This window comes from Antedon mediterranea, chromosome 5 (assembly GCF_964355755.1).
Source record: "Antedon mediterranea chromosome 5, ecAntMedi1.1, whole genome shotgun sequence".
NCBI lineage: Eukaryota > Metazoa > Echinodermata > Crinoidea > Comatulida > Antedonidae > Antedon > Antedon mediterranea.
This window is the reverse complement of record NC_092674.1, coordinates 30,128,977-30,135,675: the sequence shown is the minus strand read 5'-3', so window position 1 is coordinate 30,135,675 and position 6,699 is coordinate 30,128,977. Positions and strand designations below refer to the sequence as shown.

The 6,699-nt window shown below is 28.6% G+C and overlaps 1 protein-coding gene across 1 annotated transcript in view; it reads left to right on the top strand.

Moving 5' to 3' along the window:
- Positions 1-6,699, top strand: part of LOC140050382 (vascular endothelial growth factor receptor 1-like) — a 37,502-nt gene continuing 30,803 nt past the window's right edge. Inside the window, exon 1 of the mRNA XM_072095545.1 lies at positions 1-311. Within this exon, the coding sequence (XP_071951646.1) occupies positions 248-311 (64 nt within the window). The 5' untranslated portion in view covers positions 1-247. The remainder of the gene's footprint in view (positions 312-6,699) is intronic.

Genomic DNA, 6,699 nt, shown 5'->3' with positions numbered 1-6,699 from the left:
GTACTTCAGCAGACAACTGTATGGTGCGGGAGTTAAGTGTTGTGGGGAGACTCTCAAAACAATTTTTGATGATTTACCTAACTTAATGCTGTTGTTAGTTTCTGGGATTTTAACATCAAGTTTGTAATGTTAAATTGGACTTTTCGAAGGAATATTTACATGAAAAGGATTTATTTACGGTTATTTTTGTGAAGACTTTCATGTGGGTCTGAGAATCAACTTCTTCTAGTCTGCCAAATTTTCAAAGATGGGAAAGATGAAGACATTGTTTTCACTGATTTTATCTCTGATGACCTTATGGAATTATACTTGTAAGTATTAGTTTTTCTCCATAGGTTCATCAAGGAACTAACATCTCATTAAAAAAACAAGGATTTACATTTTATACACTCGGATTTTTAGCCGTTATTTTTGCCATGTTTTACTAGAACTGAAACTTCTACTGCTCATACGCTAGTAAAGCACTACATTGCCCTGGATAGAGGCGGGTCATTTATGCATTTTAAGTGTTATGCAGATTTATCTGAGCCTACATCTTATTCTTTCTTAAATCCTGTAAATTAACTTTAATTAAACACTATGAATATTTGACACATATTATTGTTAACCACTATAAATTCTACTTCGAACAAAGTATAATATTATACTTATATTTATAATTATATATTTTAAAAGTATTTTGCCTTTAGATTTATATTTTAAAAGTAATAAACATGTCATAAATATGTAGGCCTAGATTTTGTTGCATAAATCAATGTATATTAGCAGATTAATTTGACAAGCTTTTAATAAGTTGTGTGGATGTTATTATTCAGTGTGTTTATACTTTGTGACATTTGAAGAACTTTTAGCCCTCTGGGATATTCTGTGTAAAATGATTTGTTTAAAATAAAACTTATTTTTAATATTAGTAGTGAATGTGTTATCTATGTGTAAACAAAATAGTAAAAATGTCCCTATAAATGTGTCATAAATATATATAAACTAGTTGATTCATAGAAGTACTGTATAACCTTGATTTTATTGTAATACTAATTCTGAATAACTGAAAAAAAAAGTTATTATCATATTGCTTTGCTTGGGTACATTAAGTTATGCTTCTGAAAATAAATAAGGACAACAGAACAGAATAAAAAAAAACCCGTAAAAGAATATTTCCAGTTTAAAACAGTTCTCGAACTCGAAACTCTCTTTGAAAGTAGCTTTACTTGAGGTCTAAAAGGTCCCAAATTATTTTTATCATTAAAAACACATCTGGATAGCAGAATTTCTGGAAAACCAGACATATTAGTTTCTAGAATTGGGGATGAACTGATACCCATTGATTATGAAAATTGTTCAATACCATTCCTAAATTAAGACTATTAAGACCAACTTTCATTATATGAAGAATAAGCAAACATTTCTTCAAGACTGAAAAAATAATTTTATTTATTCTTTTAAATTTTATACTTTAAACAAATCAAATTCAAGGTAAGTTTGTTTGCAAGTTTAATATAATGTGTAAACAAGGTTTACTTTAATACTTAAATTTTAAATCATTAAATCTATTTAGTAAAAAGATGTCAATGAAAGTTATAGTGCAAAGGTTGAGAACAAAGTGTGACAAAATGCAGCCAAAGGCTCTTATGTTGTTTTAATGATACCAATTTTATTAAATTGATGTTAGGTTACATGCTTTAAGATATGTACTTATACATACCACATGTTAAACTCTTGTTGGAAAATTTAAATGTAATTAGATTCAATTTGTGACGTGTTTACCTGTGGGTGAACAATTCAATGTTTGAACTTCAATTGATAACAAAGGTCAGATGTTGGCCCCTTCCTGTAACCTTCAACAATTGTTCCTAAAGAAAATACATAACTTGTTTAAATGTCATATAAACAAGTTATGACATATTTGTTTATGACATTTAAAAAATTAAAAATATAAATCTAATGATACTGAATTACTGTATAATAATAATGTCATTTTTACAGCTAAAAAAAAGATAATAATAAATATGATTGATTAATATTGACATTTAAAAAAATTCTAATATTACATAATTAGTATTATTGATCAAAGTATTGAATAAATACAATGAAGGATAATCTTTATTGTTTTTGCCTTTGTTTAAAAATAACGAGGAAGATTGAGACTAAGAAGGTCAACAATTGATTTAGTAACCAGGATTTGAGCTATACACCTGTTGAGTACAGTAAAGTAAACCAAACACCCTATTTAAGTTACATCTTTGGTTTTGCTTAATTGAATTCAAGGTCTGATTTGTAGTTCCTTTGCATTTGTTGATGAAGGTGATTGAATAAACACATATGTATTTGTGTTACATTTTAGGTTAATTTAACAATAGTGTTTCTCACACTTAATTATTTAATTATGCTAAAACAAACAAAAAAGAAGAAAATCCTGCATATGGTTCACTGGCGTTTATAATGAAAACACAAACAAATAAAGTTTTAAAAATTTTACAAAAGATTTGAAAAACTTACTAGTATGTAGTTGTTGCCAACTTCACCATGCATTCTGACACTAGAAATAGGATTTTAAAATTAATTACCTTTTATATATGTGTTTTGTAAAGTAATTAGAAAAACTGATGATGTTGAGAAAGTGTTAAAAGTTTATATTGACAAAGCAATTAAATGTTAATATTCCAAAAGACGATTTTGTTTGGGTTCATATTGTATCATTTTTATAAGGTCACTGACGATAAAGGTTCTATTAAGAAAATGATGAGCTTACTAAGGACAAGGGATGATCATGCGAAAGATCAGGTATTGAAATCGTAAATGTTGTCGCATAGTATCTACTACTTACTATCTTATCTGTAAGAACATCTTTAGACTTGCTGTATACACATGTAGAATGCATTAAGTGTGTGTAGAGTAGAGATGGCATTTCCTTCAAAATTATGAATGAGAGTTTTTTGTATGGAGTGTAAACCGAAGCGGCGACCAATAATCAAGGTTTTTTCAGGTCATGTGAGGCCGTTTGTTTGTGAATGACATCTTTCCGCTCACACTTGCCGCACGATGTCAAATCCTTCTCAAAGTTTTCCCACGCGTGTCCAAGATTTGGTAATCTCCTATTGACAAATATTATTGTTTTACTACATTGCAAAAATGTGTCGTCAAGAACTGTCTCCAATATATAAAATACAAAAACTTCATATATTGACAACTAGTCCAATAAAAATGAATATATTATTTATTGACTTAGATGACTATTTGTAGGCCCTATCTATAGAAATGCTTTGTTTAAGTATAGACTTACTTCCTTCGCATTCCCCAGCCTGCACCAAGTCAAACAAGTTAAAAAGCTACTATTTTGATATCCAGACATATTGTCTATACAAATGAATGCTTAAATGCTAATAAACAAAATTAAGAAAGCGTCATCTCTTATGTTTAAATATAGATTTTAATTGCTGTATTTTAAATGGTTTAATCTAGAATTTAGTAATAGACTTCCCATGACAATGACCTGGTTAGATTGAAGCAACTCAAATTTTTATTTCTCTATGTGGATTTAACTTAAACATGATATTCGGAGTAATTGGTACCTTTTAAGTATCTGTTACGGCTCAGATTTTAGTATGTGTGCAAGAGTCTCACATGATTCTTTCTTTTTTTTGTGGCTTGTTTTAGTCTTTCCTAAATGAAAGTCATGTTTTATTTTGGTATGTAGTTCAATGTACTATTTGAATAATAATATACAGTTTCAACATGATTACCTTTATTTAATCTTTCAATTCATCTAGGTTAGAAAGTTACTTTTCTTCCATGCCAAAAGATATTAATATAAATTCATAATGGATAGATATTTTAATATAAGTTTTGTAGATTATAATATAAGAAGTTAATGGTGGGTCTACTACTGAAGAAAGAAGATAATTGTAAATACATAATAATCTTTTTTTGTAATAGTATAAAACAATAATAAGATTTACTTTTAAACATTGTTTTTAGCATGCCAGCTGTCATGAGATATTAAACATAAAGCGTTGTATTTTCCATTCTAAACAAAATTATCCAGGGAAGTGTTTAACCACTAGCTAACCCTGGTTAGATCTGAGACCATTATCTCAATACTCAATTCCCTGCGGAGTAAAGATGGGACCCTGCAGAATCTTAAGACGACCCCTGACCTATACCCCTTGATATCACCTGATGAGTAACCAATTAAAATTGTCCATTTGCAGCCAGTCTTTGCAGTGGAACAATCGTTCCACGTAGAATGCTAAATTGCCCTTTTCCTGTTCACTGACTAAATGCTATGACGATAGTTCTAGCTTTTTACAAAACAAATCTTTTATAAATATAATATTTAGTATTGAATGAGTTGTTTGTACAATCTTTTAAAACTTTAATTTTAAGTCAGTTGGGTGTGTTAAGATCATTATTATATTCAGTCCCTAATAATAAGAAAGAAAAGATTTAATTTTGATTCCAAACTAGACTATGTTAATTTTTTTTGTATGTGTAATAAACTGGTCTAAAAAGAGAAATGTCTAAAAATATTAAAACAAAAATAATAATAATAATTTGTTTACAACCAAGTATTATTAGTAAGTACTTACAAATATAATATTCATAACAAAATTATATCTAAAATAGCATATACTATAATGCCTAACTTTTTATAGTATCCATTTTAAAACTGTTCAGAATTGCACAAATTACATTGTATTCTTTGTTTGAAGTCATGAATAAAAATGATTTTGACACTTTACATGATACCATGGTTAATTCCCCTACCCTGACAGCTAATGTAGGGTGTCTGGTATTGGGAGAGTTGACTGTATTGTAAAAACAATTAATGGTACGCAAGAGAAAGGAAACATCCGTTGATGGTCATTGCCTTGTGGGGGCGTGATATCCGTTAATTACTTAAAGTATTGCTAATTAATGTGTAGGTTGTCTTCTATGAAGAGTCAAAGAAGCCTATGTCGGAATTTGTTTCTTATATAATTTTCATAGTTTTTTTCAAAAACAATTATTTTAAAATTATATAACAAACTTTATAAAGAAATTAAATTTAGAGGTAAATTTAAAAAAATTGTATATTTTAAATTTATAACAGATAAAACTTTGTCATGCACTATAACTTGAATGTATTTGACAAAAGAAAATATATATATACTGTATATATAAAATTCACTTTTCTACTAATTTAAGCTGTATTAATGAAAAATATTTCACAATTTTACTCTTATATAAAAAGCAATATACAGTACAATATTAGTTCATCTATGCGAGTAAAGTGCATCAACATGTTTAAATTCTTAAATATTGGCTAAGGTGAGACCGTTAAATAGGGCACACTTGTTTCTGCCACTTGTACCAAGTAAATATTTTGTGGTTAGATTGCTATTGTTAAGACAAAGCGATGATCAATTATTGGCCAAAAGGAAAATCAATTGGAAGGCGGTGGGAAGTTATAAGAATTATTTAAGTAAAGTATTTGAATAAACAGGATACTTGGAATAACGTTGTGTTCAGCCACTCACCATATTGTATTAGCCAAATGTTTTGTTGGGCTGTGCTAGAAAACACCCTCTTATTGAAAAACATGTACTTCCTTTATATAAAACAAATTCTGCAGGGGCGTTTTTACATCAACATGGGAAGGAGTGGGTTCGCATTTAACAGGGTTCATGTACTTTAAGACAGGGTTAAAAGAGAACATGTGAACTGCTATGTACTTAAGCTGTAATAACTTTTTTTTCCTTTTTCTCGGTATGAAAGGAATACATGTGTAACCTGTCATGTGAAAAAGGAGAATGGAAAAAATAAATAAAACTTAAATTAAAGTACATTGACATTTTTAACAAATTATGATATATGTTATATAAAAGTGGAACAAAAATCTAAATAAGAAATATTGTATTGTTTAACCTAAATTATGCAGTAATATTTTAAAAATATGAAATATATTATAAAAGTTTTATGTTTTCTGGATAGTTCTAAGAACAGTGGCAAACAAAGACAAAGTAATTCGCCACACTTTGTTTCAAGTATTATGTTATGTTTGTTTTACTAGTGTGTAGTTATGTCTCCAAACTATCTAGAAGTTTATCAAATGTAAGGAAGGAACTACTTGGACAGTAGTTTTACGAAGGCCGAATACATTTTAACTTTTCTACGAGCATATTAATGAATTTCAAGGTCATTACTAACTGGTTTATGTTATTCAATACCGTCTAAATATTGGTTATGAGTATTTACTTAGAATTTGAAGTTTTTTTAGTAGTAAGTAATTAGTACAATGAACAGTTGCCAAAAGCAACTTTGGTTTGAAATGTTTTGCTTACATGTTGAGTTTAACTCGCTAAATGGCTTAAACACTTTACTTCTAAAACATTTTATTGTTTTACATCATTTAGAATTGTTATTCTTGTTCAATTAGTTTGGATTTTCTGTTAATTTTAATAAACCGATAAATGAAATAAAAACGAAAAATATTTATTGCTTGTTTCTAATTCAATGTCCAAGTTGCAAGAAAGCATCGGCGGCAGCAGCCACGCGTACTTATAATAATTCCTTCCTGTTTTGCGTTTTTACATTTTGAACCCTGGAGATTTAAACCGTGCTCAAGACAACGTTGTCTATGGAATGTATTACAAAAAGTAGAATTTAATATTATATTTCATTTCTTTGCTACTGTGTCTATGTAGAATCCACTTTGTTTGA